Below are 26,919 nucleotides of genomic sequence, written 5' to 3' on the forward strand. Positions count from 1 at the left end.
GACAGGCCAGCTTGAGAGGCCAGTTTACATCTAATTATTTGGGAGGCCAGTCTGCAACTTACAACCAGGAGGCTAGGGCCACATTTGCGTCTGAGAGCCGAAGCAGTTTAAAATCTTCGCTGGAACAGGAAAACACGTTTCTCAGGCTTGATTATCAGACTTCTATTGTGTGGTAACTATAATCTGGATTTAACGTATATATTTATTTAATTTGGATGTTGTTTGGAGAAAGGGAAAGTCTTAACGAATTCAGGGATCATAGATATATTTTGGAACAAGGGTATGTTCTACATCAACTGTGTATGTATTTAGGGGTTCATATAATTAACCACCTTATGTAGTGTGGTCTAGTTTGTGTGTATTTATCTTTTATTTAATTCAATAAATGGTCTTTAATAGAAGAGCAGCAAGGTAGCACAGTAGTTAGCACTGCTACCTAACAGCGCCAGGGACCCAGGTCGATTCCGGCCTTGGGTACTGTCTGTGTAGAGTTTGCACTTTCTCCCCGTGTCTGCGTGGGTTTCCTCCGGGTGTGACAGTTTCTTCCACAGTCCAAAGATGTTCAGGTTAGGTGGATTGGTCATGCCTGGTGGGGTTATGGGGATAGGGTGAGGGAGTGGGTAGGGTGCTCAGGTTAGGTGGATTGGTCATGCCTGGTGGGGTTATGGGGATAGGGTGAGGGAGTGGGTAGGGTGCTCTTTCAGAGGGTTGGTGCAGACTTGATGGGCTGAGTGGCCCCCTTTTGCATTGAAGGGATTCTATGGAATTGTTCCACAACAACTGTGTTGGTTATTTTTACTGGGATTCCATGTGACTCCTCATACCATTCCAAAAACAGATTCCCACAAACCGATGTTTCAAGTTAGGATACCGCCACAGATACCATCAGCGTGTTTTGTGACACTATAGATCAGGATGGTGAGGGAGGATCCAGTAACAGCCACTGTTCCATTTGTAGCACCACAGTTTGTTCCCAGTGACAGACCCAGATTAAGGGCAAGTGTCTCTGGAGTGATAATTCAGAAAATTGTGGCGATGCCACAGTCCCAAACACTATTTCCGTTTAGTTAAAAGTGTTAACTTGATGCTGTTGCCCCTGCAATATTTGCAATTCCAGGTTGTGATGGCTGTACTTGCATCTGTTGCACACTGCCCCCTATAAATATGGCAACTGCATTTCCCACTTCACATACAGCCAATCAGAAAAAAAAAGCATCAGGTTTGAACATATCCCTTTTGTTTGCAGAGAATGGATCCCTGTCCATGATTGTATGTCACTTCGAGCAAGTATAAATGAGCCACATTAAGAACTCGACTGATCATGTTAAATATGCTGTTAGTGTAGTTGTCACTAAGGATTGATCAACAAATGCTATCCAATTGTGGCATCACATTTAACAGTAGGTGTTTTCTGTTGGGTTTTTGCAAGTATGGGTTGGTTGAGTTTGGTTCATTCTCTGCTTATTATGAACTAGCAAAGGACCATGCTGTTTGATTCTATCAACATTGGAATTTATGGCTTCTCTACATACCTCACTTTGTGATGAATATCACATCCACCGCAGAATTCGGTTTAAAATAAGGCATTAATACAAACAGCACTTTAATTCAAAGTGGAATAAAACCACTTCAGCTAAAGGTCATGTAGAAGTTACCACCTGCTGGGAGAAACTCGGAGCTGGTTTCAAAGGCTCATTAATACAAACAATTACATGGTAAGAAAGACCTTCCTTTGGCATCCCATAAATTCTTTGGGATCACTCCCTCCACCTATAAATATTCAAACCATTAGGACAGGAAATTCTTAAGATAAATAACACACAAATCCTTCCTAATATACCTCTTGACACTGAGAATAACATCCTCACAAAAAGTGTCTGTTTTGGTATCTAAAGAACATGACAACACTGAAAAAAGCATGGCCTTTATAGAGTCCCCTTTGCCAATATATATTAAGACACCTGACACTTACACAGACACTATGATCAGTAAAATATGTACTGATGATAATACATTCAATTAACTAACAATAAATGATAAGGCAACAGAGGCAGTCCTTGACCGATTCGAAGAGGGGCATTTTAGCAGAGGTACCTTCTCACTCCCCTGCAGGAGTGTGGGTCAAAGCTCTGTTCTTCAAACTTGCCTTGTCAGACAAAACCTCAGGTTTTGTAAGTATGTTTTAATTTAACTTCTTAGAAATGTATTAAGAAATTAATAAGAGATACTTTAGGATTTTCCATGTTTCAGATATCTCAATCTATTGAGAGAAGTTAGTGTGTTAGCAGATAACATGGGACTGTTACAATTTTATATTATTAACAGATAACTAAAGACTGTTAATCAATTTATATTTTTAACTGCAATTCTGTATGTTTCTATTGGGAATATTTTTACAATAAAAATACTTTGATTAAAATTATACTGTGTAAGAAATACTCTCAGAGTTTAAACTCCTAGACACTCATTTAGGATGCCTTAAAAGTCTAGGACCCACGACGATAGAGGTAAAGATTTAGTTATGAGTGACTTATCTGAACTTTCCCCATAAAAAGTAACTGAGATCCCGTTTAACTGTCTGAGACCCGGAAAAGCATTCTCCCTTTGTGAGATCTATTCTGAGACTTGGCAGGAAAACAGGCTTCCCTCTTTTGGTGGGTTAACCTAGAGCATAGGTTATTAATACAGTATTATCAGGTCCAGAATAACCTAAATCTACCACATCTTTGCACTGGACCTGATGAGTCTACGACAAAAAGCTTTGGTAACTTGTTTTCCTTTCAGCAATAACATTAATGATGTTTTGTGAACCATTAGTTATAAGGATGTTAAAAGTGAACTAACCTTTGGGATCCAATTCGTAAGTTTGCAGGTTATGAATTTTTTTCCCTTCTGGCTACAATAGAAAAAAGAATAGAGTGAGTATGATAGAGTCAGGATTCTTCTTGGTCTAATATTTTCTGTTTAAGCTATTATGATTCTCTAGGTTAACAAGACAATCCCCCTGACTTTCCATCCACTAGTGTCATATTTATTCATCCTGAATATGTTCCACAACTCCCATATTTATATGGTCATAATTAAGATTCATCTAAATCTCTTGGTGAAAAATTCTATTAGTGTCAATGACCTACAAGACTATTTCCCTGTCTAGTTTTACACTCCCCATTTGCCTAAAATCCATTTGTAATTTGCCAGATTTCTACCCAAGATCAGTATTTACGCCTTGTGATGTCAAGTATCTGCTACCAAAATCTTTTGGATTCCAGACAATCCAGATTCTGTTTCAAAGATTCAATTCCAATTGAGAAATTGGAGTCTAGGATGAGCCAATTTGCTACAAAAAGTAGATTTACAAGAATGGTTTCAAGGACGAGAGACTTTAGCTGAATAAATTGGAGAAACTGGGGCTGTACTTTATACCTTAGCGAACAAAGAACAATACAGGCCCTTCAGCCCTCCAAGCCTGTACTGGGGCTGTACTTTATACCTTAGCGAACAAAGAACAATACAGGCCCTTCAGCCCTCCAAACCTGTACTTGAATCATGATACCAATCTTTGCCAAAACCCTCAGCACTTTGTTGTGCCGTATCCCTCCATTCCCATCCTATTCATGTGTTTGTCAAGATGTCTTTTGAACGCCATTACTGTATCTGCTTCCACAAACTCCCCTGGCAACGCGTTGTAGGCACTCACCACCCTCTGTGTAAAGAACCTGCCTCGCACATCTCCTCTAAACTTTGCCCCACAGACCTTAAACCAATGCCCCCTGGTGATTGACTCCTCCACCCTGGGAAAGAGTTCCTGCCCCATCCACTCTATCGATGCCCCTCATAATCTTGTAGACCTCTATCAGGTCACACCTCAACCTCCGTCTTTCTAATGAAAACAGTCCGAGAAGACAAGGCTAATAGTTGGGTTCAAAATGATGAGGGGTCGAGATGGAATGGATAAAGATAAACTGTTTCTGCTGGTAGGATCGAAAACTAAAAGACACATAGCTGGTAAAAAGAGCCAAAGACGGAAAGTGGATTATTTTTTCATGGAGAACATTGTTATGATTGTGAATCTGTTGCCTGACAGTTGTGAATGGTATGTTAAATATATTGTTAAGATACATAGATTAAGTACTTGTAGCACTTATAAAGGGAGATTTACAGTCACTGTCAGGTGTCTTTGGAGAGGGAGCATGCGATGTCCACCGGCAGGATTGAGGCTTTCCATGGCAAGTGGGCACCACGGGGGCTAGTTTAAGTTTCCTTTAAATCCTTATCCTTCGTTATTATGCCCCCAGGGGCTGTCAACTTGGTTAATTTAATTGATTTGATGAAGTGTTATTAGTCTATAGGTAGTGAAAGAATATGAAGAGAGATTGCTGGGACTCTGAATTGGGAGATAGGAAGTAGATATATGCTCCATTCTGTAAATCAAACTATTGCGAAGAAAAGCATTCGCATCTATTTTCAGACATCACCGTCTGGTTTGGGATTAAAATTGTAGCAGAGAGGGCAGCACGGTGGCCTAGTGGTTAGCACAACCGCCTCATGGCGCTGAGGTCCCAGGTTCGATCCCGGCTCTGGGTCACTGTCCGTGTGGAGTTTACACGTTCTCCCCGTGTCTGCGTGGGTTTCGCCCCCACAACCCAAAAATGTGCAGAGTAGGTGGATTGGCCACGCTAAATTGCCCCTTAATTGGAAAAAATAATTGGCTAATCTAAATTTTAAAAAAAAAATTGTAGCAGAGGATGGTTGCTTAAAGGTTAAGATTGGAAACTGAGAAAAGTATTTTTTTCCAACAGGAAATTGTAATGTGAGTCACTTTTGAGAAACGAAAAATGGCTGAAGGCAAGTATAAAGTGCCAGTTTGCATGACTACCCACCTTGTTCTCTGAATATAAACCTAATGGCCAGTAGAAAATTCTAAGATTTGTGGACATGGCTTTACGAAAGAGAAAGCAAGGTATGGCGTTGGCACTATTACTTCCTGACAAAAGCAAAATCATCACATATTTTGTCAACATAATCTCCATCAGTTGGGCATTGATGGAAATTCTGTTAATTTTAATGGATGAAACTTATGAGAACGATGGGGCAGGGTTCTCTATTTGGGAGACTATGGGCTGGATTCTTCGATCCCTGATGCCAAAATCGTGTTCGGTGACAGGGCGGAGATTTCCCGATGATGCCGAAATCGTGGGCGGCGCCACGTTTGCAATGCTCGATGGGATGAATACCTTCCTTCTACACTGCAGATAGATATAAATGGGTATGATATAATTAGGATTACGGAGACATGGCTGCAGAGTGACCAGGGATTGGAACTGAATGTCCCAAAGTTTTCAATATTTAGGAAGGACAGATATGAAAGTAAAGGTGGTGACATGGCACTGCTGGTTAAAGAGAAAATTAACACAGGAGTGAGAAAGGATAGTAGCTCTGGCAATGTGGGCCGGGATTCTCCCGCAATTGGCGGGACGGTCCAACGCTGGCTCCAAGAGCGGCGGTAATGACTCTGGCGTCGGGCCACCTGGAAGTTGCAGAATCCTCCGCATTTCCAGGGGCTAGGCCAGTGCCGGAGGAGTTGACGCCGCGCCAATCGGCACCGAAGGGCCGCCGTGAGTTGGCACATGCGCAGAACCACCAGCGTGTTTCCTACGCATGAACAGGGGATTTCCTCTCCGCACCGGCCATGGCGGAGCCTTGCAGAGGCCGGCACGGAGGGAAAGAGTGCCCCCACGGCACAGGCCCACCTGCAGATCGGTGGGCCCTGATCGCGGGCCAGACCAACGTGGGGGCCCCCTTAGGGCCGGATCCCCCCCCCCCCGGATCCCCCCCCCCCACACACCGAGGACTCCACTAGCCGCCCTCCAAGCCAGGTCCCGCCGGGATGGACCATGTCCATTTCACGCCGGCGAGTCTGGCCAGGAACGTGCGGCCGCTCAGCCCATCGGGGCCCAGAGAATTACATAGAACAGTACAGCACAGAACAGGCCCTTCGGCCCTCAATGTTGTGCCGAGCCATGATCACCCCACTTAAACCCACGTAACCCCGTAACCCAACAATCCCCCCATTAACCTTACACTACGGGCAATTTAGCATGGCCAATCCACCTAACCCGCACATCTTTGGACTGTGGGAGGAAACCGGAGCACCCGGAGGAAACCCACGCACACACGGGGAGGACGTGCAGACTCCACACAGACAGTGACCCAGCCGGGAATCGAACCTGGGACCCTGGAGCTGTGAAGCATTGATGCTAACCACCATGCTACCGTGAGGCCCCCAAATTGCCAGGGATTCGCCCGGAGTTGGCAGCTTTTCATCGATTTCTTTAACAAAAACTGAATGTCAGCAGTAAGGGGGGGTAAGGGAAAAAGGGTGGGGGCGGGGTAGGAAAATAGGAAGCATGGAAAAGTTAAATAAGGACAGGGAATTTTGTATACGGGTAATTGGGGATAGGGCGGGAGAAGTGGGGTACGTGGTCTATTGTTTGATGTTATTTTAGGGCGTATTTTTGTGTCGGCCCGCACGGTTGTTTTAGAAATGTCAATATGTTAAATTGTGAAAATTACAAATGTTTCAATAAAATATTTTCTGAAAAAGAAAGCAACAGGATTGTTGTGATGGGAAACTAACTTCCCCAATATTAACTGGGACTCACTTAGTTCTTGGGGCTTGGATGGAGCAGAGTTTGTAAGGAACATCCAGGAGGGCTTCTTAAAACAATATGTAGATAGTCCAATGAGGGAAGGGGCTGTACTGGACCTGGTATTGGGGAATGAGCCCGGCCAGGTGGTAGAAGTTTCAGTTGGGGAGCATTTCGGGAACAGTGACTACAATTCTGTAAGTTTTAAAGTGCTGGTGGACAAAAATGAGAGTGGTCCTAGGGTGAATGTGCTAAATTGGGGGAAGGCTAATTATAACAATATTAGGCAGGAACTGAAGAACATAGATTGGGGGCGGATGTTTGAGGGTAAATCGACATCTGACATGTGGGAGGCTTTCAAATGTCAGTTGAAAGGAATTCAGGACCGGCATGTTCCTGTGAGGAAGAAGGATAAATACGGCAAATTTCGGGAACCTTGGAAAAAGAGAGATATTGTAGGCCTCGCCAAAAAGAAAAAGGAGGCATTTGTCAGGGCTAGAAGGCTCGGAACAGACGAAGCCTGTGTGGAATATAAGGAAAGTAGGAAGGAACTTAAGCAAGGAGTCAGGAGGGCTGAAAGGGGTCACAGAAATTTATTGGCAAATAGGGTTAAGGAAAATCCCAAGGCTTTTTACACATACATAAAAGCAAAAGGGTAGCCAGGGAAAGGGTTGGCCCACCGAAGGACAGGGGAGGGAATCTATGTGTGGAGCCAGAGGAAATGGGTGAGGTACGAAATGAATACTTTGCATCAGCATTCACCAAAGAGAATGAATTGGTGGATGTTGAGTCTGGAGAATAATAATAATCATCACTTATTGTCACAAGTAGGCTTCAATGAAATTACTGTGGAAAGCCCCTAGTCGGCACATTCCAGCACCTGTTCGGGGAGGCCGGTACAGGAATTGAACCCACGCTGCTGTCTTGTTCTGCATCACAAGCCAGCTAATTAGCCCAGTGTGCTAAACCAGCCCCTGGGTGTGTAGATAGCCTTCATCACATTGAGATCCAAAAAGACGAGGTGTTGGATATCTTGTAAAATATGAAGGTAGATAAGTCCCCAGGGCCTGATGGGATCTACCCCAGAATACTGAAGGAGGCTAGAGAGGAAATTGTTGAGGCCTTGACAGAAATCTTTGGATCCTCACTGTCTTCAGATGATGTCTTGGAGGACCGGAGAATAGCCAACGTTGTTCCTTTGTTTAAGAAGGGTAGCAAGGAAAATCCAGGGAGCTACAGGCCTGTGAGCCTTATGTCAGTGGTAGGGAAATTACTGGAGAGAATTCTTCGAGCCTGCCCTTTTGGAATCAAATGGACCTATTAGTGAGAGGCAGCACGGTTTTTGTGAAGGGGAGGTCATGTCTCACTAACTTGATAGAGCTTTTCGAGGAGGTCACAAAGATGATTGATGCAGGTAGGGCAGTGGATGTTGTCTATATGGACTTCAGTAAGGTCTTTGACAAGGTCCCTCATGGCAGACTGGTACAAAAGGTGAAGTCACACGGGATCAGGGGTGAGCTGGCAAGATAGATACAGAACTGGCTAGGTCATAAAAGGCAGAGAGTAGCAATGGAAGGGTGCTTTTCTGATTGCAGGGCTGTGACTAGTGGTGTTCCGCAGGGATTAGTGCTGGGACCTTTGCTGTTCATAGTATAAATGATTTGGAGGAAAATGTAACTGGTCTGATTAGTAAGTTTACGGACGACACAAAGGTTGGTGGAATGCGGTTAGCGATAAGGTATCGAAGGATACAGCAGGATTTAGATCGTTTGGAGACTTGGGCGGAGAGATGGCAGATGGGGTTCAATGAGGCAAGGTTTAGAGGAGATGTACGAGGCAAGTTTTTTTGTACAGAGGGTAGTGGGTGCCTAGAACTCGCTGCTGGAGGAGGTGGTGGAAGCAGGGATGATAGTGACATTTAAGGGGCATCTTGACAAATACATGAATAGGAGGGAAATAGAGGGATACGAATGCCAGAAATGCAGAAAATTTTAGTTTAGACGGGCAGCATGGTCGGCACAGACTTGGAGAGCTGAAGGGCCTGTTCCTGTGCTGTACTTTTCTTTGTTCTTTGTTCTTTATTCTTTGAGAGCAGACCATCTTAGACTGGGTGCTGTATAATGAGAAGAGAATCATTGCCAATCTGGCTGTGTGAGACCCCTTGGGGATGAGCGACCATAACATGATGGAATTTTGTATCAAGGTGGAGAGTGAAGTAGTCGATACAGAAATTAGGCTGCTGAATCTTAAAGGGAACTATGAAGGTGTGAGGTGTCAGTTGGCCTTGATAGATTGGGGAGAGTTACTTTAAGGGATGACAGTGGATAGACAATGGCAAACATTCAAGGAACGCATGGAGGGACTACAGCAACTATTCATTCCTGTCTGGCACACAAACAAAATGGATAAGGGGGCCAATCCATGGCTTACAACGGAAATTAGAAATAGAATCCAATACAAGGAAGAAGAATACAGATTGGCCAAGAAAATTAATAGGTCTGAGGATTGGGAGCAGTTTAGAATTCTGCAAAGAAGGAGGAAGGGATTGATTAAGAAGGGGAAAGTACAGTACGAAAGGAAGCTTTCAGGGAACATAAAGACTGATACTAAGAGTTTATAAAGATATGTGAAGAGAAAGAGGTTGGTAAAGAGAAATGTAGGCCCCCTACAGACAGAAACAGGGGAATGCATATTAAGGGACAAAGAAATGGCTGAGCAATTGAATACATACTTTGGTTCTGTCTTCACAAATGAGGACACAAATCAGATACCAGAAATGTTGGAGAATGATAGGTTTAGTGAGAGGGAAAAACTGAGGCAGATCAACATCAGTAGAGAAATGGTGCTGGGAAAATTGATGGGTTTGAAGGCGCATAATTCCCCAGGGCCTGAGAATCTGCATCCCAGAGTGCTTAAAGAGGTGGCTCTGGAAATAGTGGATGCATTGGTGGTCATCTTTTGGGATTCTATAGACTCTGGAACTGTCCCTGCAGATTGGAGGGTAGCTCACATCACTCGGATATTCAAAAAGGGAGGTAGAGAGAAAGCAGGGAATTATAGACCAGTAAGCCCAACATCGATAGTGGGGTAAATTCTTGAATCCATTATCAAGGCCTTTACAGTGGAACATTTAGAAAGCAGTGGCAGGATCAGTCAGAGTCAGCATGGATTTATGAAGGGAAAATCAAGCTTGACAAATCTGTTGGAATTCTTTGAAGATGTAACCAGTACAGTTCACAAGGGGGAGCCAGTCAATGTGGTATATTTGCAACTTTCAGAAGGCGTTTGACAAAGTTCCGCATAAGAGACTATTGTGCAAAATTAAAGCGCATGAGATTGGGGGAAATGTATTGAGGTGGATAGAAAACGGGTTGGCAGAGAGGAAACAAAGAGTACGGATTAATGGGTCCTTTTCAAATTGGCAGGCAGTAACTAGTGGAGTACCACAGGGATCGATGCTGGGACCCCAGCTATTTGCAATATATATTAAGGATTTGGATGAGGGAACAAAATGTAACATCTCAAAGTTTGCAGATGATACCAAGTTGGGTGGGCGGGTGAATTGTGACGAGGATGCAGGGATCCTACAGCAAGATCTGGACAGGTTGGTCGAGTGGGCAAATCAATGGCAGATGCAGTATCATTTGGATAAGTGTGAGGTTAGTCACTTTGGAAGCAAAACAGGAAAGCAGATGAATGGTTGTAAATTGGGAGAGGGAAGTGTTCAGCGGGACTTGGGTGTCCTTGTGCACCAGTCGCTGAAGGTAAGCATGCAGGCGCAGCAGGTGGTAAAGAAGGCTAATGGTATGTTGGCCTTCATAGCGAGAGGTTTCGAGTACAGAAGCAGGGATGTGTTGCTGCAATTATACAGGGCCTTAGTGAGGCAAAATCTAGAATATTGTGTGCAGTTTTGGACTCCTTTTCTGAGGAAGGATGTTCTTGCTCTCGAGTGTGTGCAAGAAAGGTTTATCAGACTGATTCCAGGGATGGTGGGACTGTCAAATGAGGAGAGATTGACTAGGTTGGGATTGTTCTCGCTGGAGTTCAGAAGAATGAGGGGGGTTCTCATCGAGACTTATAAAATTCTAGCAGGACTAGACAAGGTAGATGCAGGGAAGATGTTCCCAATGATGGGTGTGTCCAGAACCAGGGGTCACAGTCTGAGGATTCAGGGTAAACCATTTCGGACAGAGATAAGGAGACACTTCTTCACACAAAGAGTGGTGAGCCTGTGGAATTCATTACCGCAGGAAGTAGTTGATGCTAAAACATTGAATATATTCAAGAGGTGGCTGGATATAGCACTTGGGGAGAATGGGATCAAAGGCTATGAGGAGAAAGCAGGATTAGGCTATTGAGTTGGATGATCAGCCATGATCGTGATGAATGGCGGAGCAGGCGCGAAGGGCCAGAAGGCGTCCTCCTGCTCCTATCTTCTCCTATCTTCCCAGAAACTTCAGTCTGGGAATGAGTCTACTGGTCATAGATTAATTTATTTGTGTTTGTACACTGACAGTATGTGGAACACTTCGGTTAAAATAATATTTCGAGTCACTCAGTACTAAGGATTGAAGAACGGTCAGCGAACATGAAAGTTCTATTACTTACATTAGATTCGAGAATGGCAACACACTGAGGTCACTTAAAGGGGTGATGATTACGCTGAATAGTAGGCATAAGCCACTTGAGTGAGATGTCCTTTGCAGGCCTTCCATGAAAAAGGCACAGTTGAAACTGAATGGAACGTGATTAAACCATTGTGTCTAGAAACTCAGTAGATTTGAAGTTTGCCCAATATTATTGCCTCCCTTTAATAAAACCCAGCATCTCTAATCAGAATGTTAAAGAAGTGTTAATGGCATCGAGTGATAGGAATTCTGAGAGAAAGAACTCAAATTCTCTTGAAGTTACACCACTGTTAGCCCATCCCTCTTGTCACAGATTAAAGGTCCTAAAGGTCCTATTAAAAGACACGGAGTTGGTTGATAATGAGTACGCAAATCTCACTGGAGAGATTAGTGAGGAGTGTGAAAAAACTACTGGAGGGCACCACACGACTGATTCTAAGTCTCCCATTAGCACCAGCATAAAGTAATAGTAAAGGATTTAAAGGTATGGGGCAAGGCCAAAAATATATTTATCCTGCATTTTATAGACTTGGCAACCAGATTAAGGGTGGGATTTTAAGGCCCTTCCTGCTGGTGGGAACTTCTGGTCTCATCGAAGGCGTTGATGTAATGTCGGAGGAACATTGCAGAAATTAAACAAATCCATTTGTGGATTGAATGATGCATCAAAGATGGTGGGCAGGATTCTCCGAGACCGCGCCGGAGTGACCTCGCCGTCTTGACCTCCGTCGAGTTTCACGACGGCGCGAAACCGCCCCGATCGCGACCGATTCTAGCCCCGGAAATGGGCGAGGAGTGGGGCCGCGAGGAACACGGGGAGGGGGCGTGGCGTGAAATCCGCGTCATCAGTGCGCGACGCCCGAATGACGCCATGCCGCGTCTTAAAGGGCGCGATCCGCGCACGGAAGGACCCGGAGCAGAAGAAGGAGGAGAGATGTCCGAGCCACGAAGAGCCGCCCCGAGGTTCCGGGACACGGACCTGGAGACCCTCCTCGATGAGGTGGGGCTGCGCAGGGGCATCCTGTGCCCAAGACGTGGGCATCACCACCCGTCTGGCTCAGTGCAACGGGCCTGGCGTGAGGTTGGCACGGCAGTGAGTGCTGTGGGGCAGACCCCTCGGTCCGGGGAGCAGTGCCGGAAGAAGCTCCACGATCTCACCAGGGCTGCCAGGGTAAGTGCCACGAGGGTGCCCCCGGGTCACAACCACCCACCCCCCCTAATGTCCCTCAACACCCCAGACCCCCAGGCACGAGGGGGAGGGGGGTGCGAAGGTAAGTGGAGGGGGGTGAACAACATTGTAGCAGACCCACATGAGCGCTGCGACCCCCTGGAGAGATGCCATGGTGTGGCTCCAACTTTCCCCCCACCCAGCATTAATGTAGCCGATATCTGATGATACCCGCCTAATTGTGATGCACTATCCATGCCTCCCCCCTCCCCAAACAGGACAAGAGTGCTCACAACCACCACGAGCGTATGAGAACCGGAGGGGGTTCGCCCGTGCTGCACCCCCTAACCGTTTTCGAACAGAGGGCACTGGACCTCGCTGGGGGATCCACCACCCGGGAGGTCGCGCAATGCGAGGTTGGAGGTGCAGAAGCAAGTGAGACAACCTTGCATGCCCCCCCCCCCCCCCAGCCTATCCTCTCTCCCCTCACACTCTGCCCCCTGGATCACCCATCCTCTCTTCCCTCACACTCTGCCCACTGGACCACCCATCCTCTCTCCCGTCACATTCTGCCCACTGGACCACCGTACACCCGGCCGAGCGTGTCTAACGAACCCCGTATCATTCTGTTCCCCAGGGCCAGCCACCAAACGTCCAGGGCCGTCTCGGCCAACAAAGCGCCAACCATCCACAACGTCACCCGCACCTAGGGTCGCATGCCAGAGGGTGGCAGCAGGTCGGCCAGGAGGGCCATCCTCTCATTCCGGGACTCTGGAGGGACGGACGGACAGTGACGACAATCATGGCTGCGCGGTGCCCGAAGGTCGGGCCATGAGCCGCCACAATGACGGGCACAGGATGGGGATAGTGGACGTAGACGCACAGAGGACGGCGACGCAGTCGACGGAGTCACCCGGTGCGGAACTTTACATGGGCCGCGTGCACCCTGCGCCGGGCCATGAGTGGGACCAGGACACACCGGACTTACTAACGGACGAGGACCTAGAGCTTGCGGCACTGCTGTCTCCCACACCATCCACCATCCCAGAGACACCGTAGTCCTCAGCACGCCAACGCCAGCTACCCCACACGGGCATGTGATGGAGTGCCCCTGACGAACGCAGTGACCACCAAGATGGAGGGTTCAGCTATTGCTATGAGTCAGACTTTTTCTAACGATTCTGAGCTCACAGCTCAGCGCAGATCGGGTTGTCATCATTCAACATGGCACTGATCACACCCGCTGAAACAGTCATCAATGTAGTGCTATACCGTAGTGCCGCAGTGGTAAGGTGATGTCGAATTGGAGCAGTGAACGCGGAGCGGTGGTGCGGGGGGTGGGGATGTGGGCTGTGTGCTGTCCATGTGCACGACAGGCGATGCAAGTGGTAGTGTTCAGCAATCCCCTCCCACACGGTGCGTGATCCTTGCAGCCACCAACGCGTCGCGTGACTGCTATCCTCGATGGTGCCGTTGTGCAGCCTCCTGGACATTACCAGCACCCGAGTCGTGTCTGTGTCCTGCGCCCCACGCCCCACCCTGCTGCATGCCATCCTCCTCCACCTCCTCCTCCTCATCCTCCTACCCCCATGCACTTCTATATCAGTGCCCGCATCCTGTACCATCCTCACCGTTTGGGGGTCAATGTTCCCCTCGGCATCTCCCTGAACATACCGGCCATGAGCGCCTACGGCCTGTGTGGCCCGACGGACCACTCCGCGGCCATCCTCTCTGCTGCAGCAGCGCCTGCATCTGCATCCACTGTGGGCTGTCGCAGTCGACGCTGCTGGATGGCCAACTGCAGTGCAGCAGCTCCAACCACTGTGGTGAACATCGCTGTCTGGTTGGCATACATGGCGACCGGCAGAAGGGTGGTGGGGGGCAGATAAACAACATGTTGCATGGAGGTTCTTCAACACCTCGGCAGCCGGCTGCCATGGGATACCTGTGTGCCCCAGTGGTCTGGTCGCACTGCTGACACGCGGCCAGCCTAACCCCTGGTCACTGTCTGCGTCCGACGGTCAGTTAGCACCGTCCTCCTCACCAGTGCACCAGTGGGCTCTGCCCATCAGCCACACGACAACCTGTGGGCATGTTCTCATCACCGTCCTGCCATGGCAGGGCGGCTGACATGTGGCGTCCACGGATGGACAACCTCCTCCACTCCTTCCCTCAACCCCTCCCACCTCCACTCACTTCCTCCCTCTCCCCCTCACACCACCCCACCTCCCTCCCACCAACCAACCCCCACCCACCACCCCCCACCCCCCCTCCCACCAACCATCCCCCGCTAGCACGACTGGCTGACGACTGTATTTAGCAGGTGTAAACGGCTTTGGCTCATCCGGGCCGGAGAATAGCGGGGGTACCGGAGAATTGCCATTTTGGGTGTTTTTGGCCATTCTCCGGCTTGCGCCGCGCGGAACCCAACGGGACCGATTTCGCCCGTTGGGAGAATTGCGGGAGCGCGTCAGACCGTCGTCGCGTGGAAAACTAGCGCAGCTGGCAATTCTCCCAACCGGCGAGGTCTCGGTGAATCCCCCCCGGTATCTCTCAGTTCGAGTGCATAAAACAGATCTAGAAATATTCTAATGGTATCACAAAGAGAAACTTTCAGGAACCTTTATTATTTATGTCAATGATTTTCTTTGGGAATTTCTGTGGTATTTGAGAAATTTGGTGCAGATAAGATCAAAGGGAAATTTAAGATTACAAGTTAGGTTCGACATTACTCAGAATAGGTCGTGAGTAACCTTGAATCAACAATCACATCTAGAAAGTGTTAATGCTATTCCAATAAATTAGGCTAACTCATCACAGAAAGATAATCTTACATTCAAAGAAGAAATCAGCAGTTAAGAAGATTGATTTTTCATAGAATTTACAGTGCAGAAGGAGGCCATTCAGCCCATCGAGTCTGCGCCGGCTCTTGGAAAGAGCACACTACCCAAGGTCAACACCTCCCCCTATCCCAATAACCCCACCCAACACTACGGGCAATTATGGACACTAAGGGCAATTTATCATGGCCAATCCACTTAACCTGCACATCTTTGGACTGTGGGAGGAAACCGGAGCACCCGGAGGAAACCCACGCAGACACGGGGAGGATGTGCAGACTCCGCACAGACAGTGACCCAAGCCGGAATCGAACCTGGGACCCTGGAGCTGTGAAGCCATTGTACTATCCACAATGCTACCGTGCTGCCCCAATTGGACAGTTAAATTGGCTATGCATTCAGACAAGATCCAGAATGTCCAATTAACCTAACAAGCACGTCTTTTGGGACTTGTGGGAGGAAACTGGAGCACCCGGAGGAAACCCACGCAGACACGGGGAGAACGTGCAGACTCCGCACAGACAGTGACCCAAGCCGGGAATCGAACCTGGGATGCTGGAGCTGTGAGCAACAGTGCTAACCACTGTGCTACCGTGCTGCTCATATTGTTAGGATACAAAAGTGAAGAACAATGCGAGTATGTGGAGCGGTTATCAAGAGAGATTGTTGGGACACAGGCTGGTTTGTAGGAAGCAGACATGTAATGCTGCATTCTGTGAATAAACCTATTATCAAGAAAATTATTATTGTCTAGTTTCATATGTCACCAACTGGCTGAGGATAGGAATAACAAGAATATAGCGGAGGCAGATTCAAACATGGCTTTTGAAAGGGAATTGGATGAGCACTTAAAGGTAAAACAAATTGCAGCGCTACACAGAAAGGGCAAGGAAGTGGCACTAACCAAACCTTACTTGCGGACAGCCAGCATAGGATTGATGGTCTGAATGGCCTCTTCCTGTACTGTAAACATTCTATGATTCTAAGTGGTAAATGAGCATGGTGATGAATGCAAAACATATGTGGGGGTTTCATACTTACTACCACTCGAAGGATTTTCCTCACACCATCAGCAACAAATACGTTACGGACTGCTGCCTTTACTTCAATATCTATTTCACCGATTATCAATGGAACTATGACATATGGCACAGCAATGGATCCTTTTCCAGGGACATCAACTGTTTGCCTGAATCTCTGGGTCCGTTTTGCACTGCTGCAGAACTTTTCATTGTACGGAAACTCTACACGTACCTAGAATGTAAAATTAAATTAAATTAGAAAATAATCATAATCAAGGTGGAATTATTGATGTGACAAATTGATGTCTACTAACACACATCTACATTATGTCAAAAATTATGTCCTGACCCATTTCGCTTCAGGACTTCTGCGCTCCAACTTGAGATTCAAGAAACTATTTTCCAGTGGTAAATTTCCTTGGTTAATTAAACAATGTGTATAAAACTGAGCCCAGGGTTTTGCCATGACAGAGAGCCTCCATTGCGGTGACAATCCTGGTAATGGCAAATGAGATCCAGGGTTTACAGGAGAGGATAACGGCCGGCTTCCAGCACCTGCAGGCACAGGTGGAGGAGTCCATCTACGTGCAAGAGCAGAGGGTGGTGCCAGCCATGTGACATGGGTGGCAGCCGCGGTGGAGGCAATGGGGGTGACGGTGTCAGAAAAGGAGGAGCCTGGGGCATTCTGTGCAGGCGGGGGCCCAAGTCCAGGAGAGGCTTCCCTCTCACAGGCAGCCATGTGCCAGAGCCACCTGGCCATTGCAGCGGCGCACCACAGCATGGCCCAGTCACAGCAGGCCATGGCTGAGAACGGCGGTGGCATTGCCCAGGCGCTAGCCGACCTGGCGCAGACATTGGGCATGGCGGCTCAGTCCCAGAGGGAGGTGGCCCACACCCAGAGGGACATGGCTCAGTCACTGGCTGATGTGGCACAAACCATCAGGGTGGTGGCACAGTCCCAGACGGAGATGGTGCACTCCTTGTGCTCCATGGCCACCAACGTACAGACCGTGGTCAATACCAGAGTGGGCTTCCAGGACTGGCAGCGCTAGGGGGCGGGGGGACCTCAAGGAATGGCTCCGCTCACACCCCGTCCCATGGAATAGCCTGGGGGCCATCAGGCACCCCGAGGGAGGAGGAGGGGGTGCTGGGGCCCATGCCGGTGAATCCTGCAGGTGAGGTACCTGAACAGCGCAGAATGTCGGACTTCTCCCCCACTTCCTGTCCCTGGTGCATCTGATGGGCAGCGGGTAGAACAGGGCGGCACCACGTCACTCGGGACACCCGAGCCACGGCCAAGCCCATCCAAGCCTGGTCGCCCCAGGAGACGTGCGCCAATGGGAACCCTAGTTGTAGAGCAGGAGTCACAGCAATCCGCCTCCACTCCTGCTGCACTGGCTGGGGAACCACCTAGGCATAGTGTTAGGGCCTGCAAGGTTAGACACCAGTTAAGTTGGCATGGGCGCAGGGCATGGTTGAGTTATAGGGGCTGGGGCACAGACTGTCTATATTCCTCCAGAATAAACATCTGTTAACACCATTAAATCCTGTCTCGGTGCTCGACCTGATGGGTGCAGGGGTGGGCTGGTCAGTGTTGGCCTGGGGGAATGGGAGGTGGGGAACCAGTGCAGGCCCCGTGGGTGGATCATGCTCCCCACCCTTCCTCGCTCCACCCTCCCATCCCGACCGTCGCCTGCATCCCGACCCCAGGGATTCGACGGGACCGTGTGATGGACTGGCCTGCTCACATGCAGGGATCACCCAGGTGGAAGTTGCTACTGTGGGCATGGGTCAGACATTGTCATACAATTTGGAGCACCTGATCTCATCGCAGAGCGGGTTGTCATCATCGTCCAGCCCATGAACCAGACCCGCTGTCACTGCCCACCCAGTGCCCCAATTCTAAGAGCCGCAGGTATATGTCATGGACGGGGTGTGCATGCGGGTGGTTTGGTGGTGTGGGGGTGTGAGGGAGTGTGGGTCTGGGATGGTGGTGTCAATGCCCCTGGCCAGCAACACCCCCGCCCCCCCCCCCTAGTCAGTGAAACGTGTCGCGATGATGGTGTCCTGTGAGCGCTGGCCCTGCCAATAGCATCGTGCGGCCTCCCATGCCTGCCCAGGCTCCATGTCCCGCACATCATCCCCCTTCCCCGAATTCTCCTCGTCGGACGAGGCCTGCCCTTGCTCCTCATCCTCCTCCTCCAGTACATCGTCCCTCTGCTGGTCTATATTGTGGAAAACGCAGCAGGTCACCATGATGCGTGCCTCCCTCCCAGCCTCGTACTGGAGGGCCCCTCCAGATATTCCAGACACCTAAAGTGCTTCTTCAGGACTCCGAAGCACCACTCAACCACACTCTGGTCACTGTATGGGCATCGATGTATCGGGGCTGTGCATCGGCAAGTGGCCTCCGGATAGGCGTCACCACCACGATAGCAACGGGTAACCCCTGTCACCCAGCAGCCAGTCCTGCAGCCAGCGATGGTGCCCCTCAAACATGTCGGGGATAATCAAGTGTGCCAAGATGAATGAGTTGTGCACATTGCCCGGGTATTGGGCGCATATGTGCAGGATGCGCATCTGTTGATCGCAGGCCAGCTGGATGTTCATGGAGTGGAACCACTTTCTATTGGTGTGAAAGGAACCAGCTAGTTCTGATAGGTAAAAGGGTCATTGATTTAGCCATTTTAATGTAAATAAAAAAGACCATGTCAAAATTCACTTTTAAAAATGATCTCCATCATAAGACTGCAAACGCAATCTCAGATTATAAAGTGTACAGCTTGCAATAATGAAAGCAGGGATATGAAACATTTGTAAAGTCTACGGTCTAACTTGAAGCGAATTAAACAATTGAATGAAGGTCACAATAAATTAACATGAATAAAATGAATCTGCCATTGTCCAAAATGTGAAAACGTATCGCAGTCAGCAAAAAAACAGTAGAAACCAGAGCTGATTAAAAGTGTAAATCACATTTCAATACACAACAAACATCCAAAGATGCAACGTATTCACAGCTATGTTGCACATTGATGATTTGCACAGTGATGATTGACAACTAACCATCCAATCAAATACACTTGAGACTCATCCAAGCCAATCAGCACATTACAAGGGTAGGGACAAATGGAGTCAAACTGATAACATTTTCCTTACAGATAGAGGTCTGGGCAGCCATTTTCCATTCCGGGATCATTCTATACTATTTACCTAACTACTCGCTAACTTTATTTCGCATTTTCATATTTCTACTCCAACTCTAAAGTCTGCACAAGCTGTTTTGCTATGAGCAAGAAACCATTACTGTATTTTGAAAATTAAATTTGTTTGTAAACCACTAATTAATTATATATCTTAAAGCCTTCTGCTGGCAGGGGCCTTACTGAGAACATTTGATTTGTAACCACAAGAATATTTAAAACTCTCAATTATAATCAATAGATACAATAAAATATTTCATTTCGCACCGAGACGTGTAGTTTGAATTTCTACTGAGTTAAAAGTGTATACGAGACTACACTTAAACCACATGGTAGATTTCAACAATTGGTGTAGTCTGCAGGATATAAAGGAATAATTTTAGCATAGATTGAGTCTCGTGCACTGAGGGCACGTTTATTTCTTTGAGCGGGTAGTCCTGATAAAGAAGGGAGATGAGGGAAATTACTTAATAAAAAATGGCCTAGGGCGGCATGCATGCCATCGATCACTCCCTGGACCCAGGGCATCCTGCTGATGGTAGCGAACACCGTGCCCCGTGCATCCTGGTAGGCGTGGTCCACATGGAACAGGATGTACTGGTCCGGCTGGGCATATAGGACCTCCATGATGGCACAGATGCACCTGTGCAGCGATGTCTGCAAGATCCCATTCAGGTCCCCACTTGGCAACTGGAAGGACCCCGTTGCATAGAAATTGAGGGCGAGCGTCACCTTGACGGTCACCGGGACAGGGTGTCCTCCCCCATAGCCCCGGTGTGCCAGGCATGCCATCATCTGGCAGATGTGTCTCACAGTCCCTCTGTTTATCCGCAGTCTCCGTCTGCATGCCTGGTCAGTAGATCCTTGAATGACATGCGGTTGCGGTACACCCGGGGCCTTATCTGGTGTCCCCTTGGCACCTCCTCCTCCTCGGCCTGTTGGGCGGCTGGCCCTCCAGCCTGTGCTATTGCCACCTGCCCCTCTGCAGCCCGCTCCTCTGCTGCAGCCTCCGCCTCCTCTCTGAGCGGTCTCCGCTCGCCAGGCCACAGTTCGCCGGCTCCCCGATTCTCCGGCTCCCGAAAAAGTATTCTGCGCTGCGTATACCCTACTTGTGGCCATTGCCAGAGGCCCGACCCACTATTCTCCGCCCCTGACTGGCCAAAGTCCCGACAGCATATTTCTAATGTGATCCTGCCGTTCGGGATACTCGCGTGGTGGCTGTGGACTCAGTCTGTGGTCGCTATGATCGGGAGTCGGCCGATCGGAGAGCGGTGGGGGGGGCCTTATATGGGACCGGGCTATTCGTGGGCGGGTGGTCCAGGTCAGGTGCGCGGCCGATCGGGGGCACTATTTAAGAGGTCCAGCTCCGCGGTCTGAGTCCGCCATGGAGCAAGGCCCGACCGCTGACCCGGGCGTGCGGGTGCCCATATCTGCAGCTAAAGCTGCTAGATTCACGACGTGTTCCTGCTAGCCCCCTGCAGGGATATGAATGTGTGTCCTTTTGACACCAGTTTTTCACAGCTTTTACGACGGCATGGGGACGTAGTCCCAATAACAGAGAATCCTGCCCACAATCTTAAATCACAACAACTGAGCAATTTAATTAAATCAATTTAGAATGAAAAGCTGGCATCAGTAATGCTGACCTTGAAACTACCAGATTGGTGTGAAAATCCATCTGGTTCACTAATGACCTTTCAGGAAGGGAACCCAACCATCCATACACAGCCTGGTCTATATGTGACTGCAAATCCTAGCAGCACAATTTACCCATAACTGCCTTCTGCAGCCATCCAGTTGTGTTCAAGAAGGTGGCTCACCTTCCCAACGCTGCCTGCATTCCATGAATGAGTAAAATAATGAAAATCTTCCCATATATAGATGGTATAAATGCATTGATGAGATAAATATATTGGCAAACTTACTTGAATTTGATTTGAACCATAATTGTACAGGATTGCTCTAATTTCCACTTGTTCATTGCGGATGACAGAATATGGAAGTCGAAGGTCAATGAAAAAATCCTTCTGCACTACGAGATCAAAAGGCTGAGCAACACATATTCCTGCAGAAAGGTACCATCATAATTAGGAAAAAGCGTCACAATGTTTAATTTAGAGAGACGTTCACTTTATACATAGGAACATAAGAAGTAGGAGTTGGCCATTCAGCTCCTTGGCCTGATCCTCCATACAACTACATCCCGGCTGATCCCCTGAAACAAAAACCGGAAATCCTGTAAAAAAAACTCAGCAGGTCTGGCAGCATGTGTGGAGAGAGAGAAACAGTTAATGGTTTCAAGGCTGATCTGCTATCCCATCACATGAACTGGAACAGTGAAGCTAGAATAACATTCACCACTTGTTTAATTTAATCATCTTCGTCGCTAAGTTTATCTGTGAATGGAGTGACTATCATCATCCCCATGCATATGGAATTGTGTCTTTCAGTGTGACTGTCACTCACATCATTGTTTTAAATACTCCAGTTCTCATAATCTTCTAATGTCCTCCTACATCACACATTTACAATATCATCCACAAGATGTACAGCTGCAGCCTTCCAAGATTCCTCCATCAGTATCTATAAAACCTGTGACCCTGACTGCCCAGAATAACAAGAACAGCAGATGTATGTATCTCCAATAATCCAGAGACTGGAAAGTTTGAGTTAATGTCTCTGAAAGATATATGTCCAAAGTCCAGTAACTGTAAAACTGAAAATAGCATTACATTTTACAAAACTGACTTGCTACTTTGTTATATAAATATCTTTTATAATAGTAGAGGTTTCAGAAAACACCATCTGCCTGTTACAATGTTATTTTTTGGATCAGACAATGGCAGAGACACAGAAGTACAGGAGATTCTGATAGTGATGTTGCTGAGAAAGGTGAATATGAGCCTTGTGACTACAACATCCTCTGCTTGGCGCAAACTACTGTTTCTATGTTTCACTATATTCCTGCCAATGGTCATGGTATCTTTCCACTCAGGGAAGGCAATGCAGTGTTGGAGAGAGATGGCCTTGAGGGGGCAAAGACAGAATCCGTTTGGTTGGAGTTGAGAAATAAAAAGGAATAATCACCCTGCTGGCGTATTCAAGAGGCCTCCTGGCTGTAACAATTGTGTAATACAGGAGCAAATCTGTGAGAGGTAAAACAGGAGTGATATAGGGGTAATTTAATTATCCAAATATCATTTTGGCAAGTGTTAGAGTCAAGGGTAAATAGGACGACAAATTTCTGAAATGTGTTCGGGAGAATTTCCTGACCAGTCCAACTAAGGAAATATTGATGGGACTGATGTTGGGGAAAGAGGTTGGCTGTGTGGACCATGTGTCTATGGGGGATCACTTAGGCAAAATTGATCCCTTATCATGGGGTTTGGATAATCAATGAAGTAGAGCATGGACACTGTGAGACACTTGGAGGGGGACCCGGACATCCGGGGGGGGGGGGGGGTGTCCAATTATCAGGGAAGTTGGGTCTAGATATAGGATAGGGGTCCAAACATCGGGGGAGAGGGGTGCTGAGGGTTCTGACAGTGGGTGAGGTTGTATTTAACCTCAGTGATGTGGGGTGTCGATAGATCGTGGGGGGCAGAGCGTCCTGAAAATGGGAGCGGGGATCAGAAGGTTTGGACCTGGATCGGGTGGGACGGGTGGGGGGAGAGGTTCCAGCCAGTGAGGAAGTCGTCAGGATTATGCTGGTGGTGGAGTCAGTTGGGGGTGTCATTCGGAGAGAGTTGCTGAGATCAGAGAGTGGTCTGATTGGGTCTCATTCAGGTCATGGGGGTCGAGTTGGGAGAGGTGGGGAATCCCATGCTAAAGTGGAAAATACTTTGGGGGGAGTGATGTGCTTAGCTGGGAGGGGGTATGGGGATCCCCTGAGGGACTGTGGGGTGTTGCTTTGTGTGTTTAAAATCATTATTCTGAAGTTAGGTGTACTTTTCTCCCTTCTAACTCTTTCAGGGTAATTATGAGCATAAAATGGCAAAACCATGCAAAGTTAGTGATTTAAATCGCTTTGTTGGATGGTTTCTGGCATAGCGCAGTTGTCCAGGGGAAGTTAGTGCTTCTGGACAATTTCTGGGTAAACTGTTCCATGGGAATCTCCCAGAGGGATTCTGTGCATCTTTGAGATACCCCTGAATGCAACTCAAGGACCCAGGAATTTATGGCCCATTGGGCACAAAGGTAGAGAAATTACACTTAACCTGTATAAAGCTCTGGTTAGGCCATAACTAGAATATTGAATACAGTTCTAGTCCCCACACTTTAGAAAGGCTGTTCGGGCCTTGACTGCAGAGGAGAATGGCTCAAAACAGGAGTGATTTTAGCATAGGTAACTTGGGTCATTTTTCTTGCAGCAAAGAAGACTGAGGAGAGGTGTTCAAGATTATGACAGATTTTGCTAAGTAGATAAAGAAAAGATGCTCATATTATTTTTTTTAAATTTATTTATGAGATATGGGTGTCGCTGGTTAGGTCAGCATTTATTGCCCATCCCTAGTTGCCCTTCACAAGGTCATGGTGAGTTGCCTTCTTAAACTGCTGCAGTCCTTCAGGTGTAGGTACACCCACAGTGCTATTAGGGAGGGAGTTCTAGGATTTTGACCCAGCGACAGTGAAGGAACGGCGATATATTTCCAAGTCAAGGGGGTGAGTGACTCGGAGGGGAACCTCCAGGTGGTGGGATTCCCAGGCATCTGTCACTCTTATCCTTCGAGATGGTAGAGGGTGTGGGTTTAGAAGGTGCTGCTTAAGGAGATTTGGTGAGTTCCTGCAGTGCATCTTGTAGGCAGTACATGTGCTACTATTTGCCGGTTGTGGAGGGATTGAATGTTTGTGGAAGGAGGAGCAATCAAGCGGGCTGCTATGTCCTGGATGGTGTTGAGCTTCTTGAGTATTGTTGGATAATACTTGGATTAGGGGACAGATTAAGATTTTAGGCAAGAGATGAAGGGAGAATGTGAAGAAGAATTTCTTTATACAGTCAGGTGTAACCCCTGAAACACCCTGGGCTGGATTCTCCACACCCAATGCCGAAATCAGGGTCGGTGCCGGGGCGGAGAATCCGGTTTGATGCAAAAATCAGGACCAGACACTGCAAACCGGCGTACTTAGGGAGTATGCCACGCCGCCTGGGGCCATTGCCAGCTCCAACATCCTCCACTCCCGATCGGCCGAAGTCCCGTCGGCGTGGATCTAACCTGGTCCTGCCGGTCGGGATACTCGCTTGGTGGCTGCGGACTCAATCTGCGGCCGCCCTGGTCGGGGTCCCTGCCAGCCCCCTGCAGGGCTGGGAATTCCTTTAATCAGGATGTTCAGGAGTAAAACTATGCTGTTTGGCGTTGGAGTGGGGACATAGCCCCAAAAATGGAGAATCCAGCCCCCTGTTTATGAGGGTGGTAGAAACAGAGCTGGTGAATGAATTCAAAAAAAGAAATTGGGTGACACTTAAGAGAAATTAATTTACAGGGCTATGGGGCAGAATCGGATATTGTCTAACATTTTAAAACTCCGACAATCTTTATTCCAAAACGCACGGAGACATAAACATCTGTGTCTATGACTCTATCTATTAATCTGAAAATAACTCACCTTTCTGTAACGACATACTGATAGCTTGTATTTCCCAAGTAGTGATTGAGTCTTGAAGGACATTAGATACCGTGGCTGTCACAGGGCTGATTAAGAACAAAAATATGTTTTCATTGAATACATCTTGATCTACATCAGAAACACCTTGCCTTTTGTGGTTTCAACCCTGTATTTTTTTACGAAATCAATTATGGGAATAGTTACACCAAAAGTTTATTTTCCTGCAGATTGATGCCCTAAGTTGATTGGTACCAATTAACGAACTTAACTGCATCGTATATTTAAGATCGTGCAAAGCATTTATGAGTCATCCAAACAATTAAGAATAAAATTGGACATTTGCTTAATGGAATCATTCTTAAAATGTCAGACATAGTTCAATCAGTAGATAACTAGGGCTGGATTCTCCGATTTGAAGACTAAGTGCTGACGGCAGTATGGGAACAGTGGCGTTTTACGCCCGAAAAAAACAATGCAAGTTCTGAAGTGGGACTTGAACTGCATTCTTCTGACTCAGAGGCCAGCGGCGGGATTCTCTGGACGCTAATGCCGAAATCGCGTTCGGCAATCAGGCGGACAATCCCCGCCTGCGCAGTAATCGGGGACGGCACAGCACGCCGTCGCGACGGCGTCAGGATATCACCTGTGGCCCTCCCCTGACGCTCTGCCCCCGATGAGCCGATTTACCGGAAGCGTGGGACGCTTGTCCTTTTTGGTTGTGAACTCGGCATGGCGGTTGTGGTCAGAGTCCATGCTGCCACAGTCGGGGGGGGGGGGGGGGGGGGGGGTCGAACCGTTCCGCGGGCAGGGGGGACTTTGGCAGGGACTGGGGGCACTAGCGGGGGATATTCGGGGGGGTGCAAAAAGTGTACCCATCCTCCGTTTGGTGGGGGGCTAGCAGGCACGCAACGTAAAGCCCCCGGATTTAGCTCCGAATACGGCTGGAGAATTTCCGGATCCGTAGCCTACAGCATGCAACATGGCGTCGGCAGCGCGCGGATCCGGCCCGCCAAAAACTGCGGCCCTGTAATCAGCCTCGCCACCCCCGAAACACCCCCCCCCCAGTCCCCGCCAAAGCCTCCCCTGCCAGCGGAACAGCTCTCCCCCCCAGCCCCTCCCCCCTCCAACTATGGCTGCGCTGGACTCTGACCGCAGCCGCCATGTCGGGTTCTCAAAAAAAGAGCATCGGGGAAGGGCCTCAGGTGATATCCTGAGGCCATCCAGGCGGCGTGCAGAGTACGCCATTTTGAATGGGTGGAGCATTTCAAAAGCAGCGCCCTACCCAATTTTGTCGCAGGCGGGGATCCTCCGGCCGATTGCCGAACGCGATTTCTGCGTCGGCGACCAGAGAATCCCGCCCCTGGCCTCTGAATCAGAAGTTTGTAGTTCAAGTCCCACTTCAGAACTTGAGCACATAAATCTAGGCTGAGATTCGAATATAGCCCTGAGGGACCACTGTGCAGTCAGAGATGCTGCCTTTTGGTTCTATATTGAAGGGGACACTTTGGAGGGAATCCAAAATCCAAGTGGGAACTGAATTTCTCTTGGGCTGCATCAATGGTGTTTCCTGTTCTCATCTTGAACTGGAACTTTCGCCCAATTTCCACCTTTCACTCACTTGCACATCCTCAGGTCTTCCCTATATTATTTGTCTTCATTACTGTGGGTAACTTTAATGACCAAGGAAGGCAGCTGTAGGAAGGATATTTATTTTACTTTTAACAATAATCTGCCATGGCAGCAGCTATCCACAATCCAGTCTCCATTGGGACAACTATCATCCCCGGTCGCTGCTCAGTCCGGCTTT

The 26,919-nt window shown here is 48.1% G+C and overlaps 1 protein-coding gene across 1 annotated transcript in view; it reads right to left on the bottom strand.

Moving 5' to 3' along the window:
- LOC119957049 (complement C3-like) overlaps positions 1-26,919 on the bottom strand; it is a 173,245-nt gene that overhangs the window by 74,510 nt on the left and 71,816 nt on the right. Inside the window, exons 19-22 of the mRNA XM_038784655.1 lie at positions 25,113-25,198; positions 21,434-21,573; positions 16,325-16,537; positions 2,845-2,896 (exon numbers count right to left, since the gene is read on the bottom strand). Of these exons, the coding sequence (XP_038640583.1) occupies positions 2,845-2,896; positions 16,325-16,537; positions 21,434-21,573; positions 25,113-25,198 (491 nt within the window). The remainder of the gene's footprint in view (positions 1-2,844; positions 2,897-16,324; positions 16,538-21,433; positions 21,574-25,112; positions 25,199-26,919) is intronic.

Source organism: Scyliorhinus canicula, chromosome 25 (genome assembly GCF_902713615.1).
Source record: "Scyliorhinus canicula chromosome 25, sScyCan1.1, whole genome shotgun sequence".
Classification (NCBI taxonomy): Eukaryota; Metazoa; Chordata; class Chondrichthyes; order Carcharhiniformes; family Scyliorhinidae; genus Scyliorhinus; species Scyliorhinus canicula.